We start from the raw sequence: 258 nt of genomic DNA, 5'->3' as shown, positions 1-258 counted from the left end.
GCAGCCTTGAGGTCCCTGCTCAGGGGGTGCGGGGAGGGTTAGGGTGCTGCCGGGGCTCAGCCCTGACTCTCGTCCCACACCACAGGCTAGTGAACGCTTTCCCTTCCTGGCCCTGCCGAGGACTCGCCGCCTTCCCCGGGGCAGAGAGCTGCCTCCGTGCCTCTCCAGCAGACACGCTCACCCAGGGTTTCTTCGTGGCTGTCCTAGAGCGGCACGAGGAAGAGGCTGGTGGCCCCCGGGGGGGAAGGGGGTTTGGGG

The 258-nt window shown here is 68.6% G+C and overlaps 1 protein-coding gene across 1 annotated transcript in view; it reads left to right on the top strand.

Annotated features, from left to right (window-relative positions):
* Positions 1-258, top strand: part of NSUN5 (NOP2/Sun domain family, member 5) — a gene marked incomplete at its 5' end in the record, with an annotated part of 1,998 nt that overhangs the window by 1,471 nt on the left and 269 nt on the right. The window contains one exon of the mRNA XM_009873592.1: positions 86-228. Coding sequence (XP_009871894.1) covers positions 86-228 — 143 coding nt within the window. The remainder of the gene's footprint in view (positions 1-85; positions 229-258) is intronic.

This window comes from Apaloderma vittatum, unplaced genomic scaffold (genome assembly GCF_000703405.1).
Source record: "Apaloderma vittatum isolate BGI_N311 unplaced genomic scaffold, ASM70340v1 scaffold29267, whole genome shotgun sequence".
NCBI classification, from domain to species: Eukaryota; Metazoa; Chordata; class Aves; order Trogoniformes; family Trogonidae; genus Apaloderma; species Apaloderma vittatum.
Note: the sequence above shows the minus strand (reverse complement) of the source record. Positions and strands in the feature narration are given on the sequence as shown.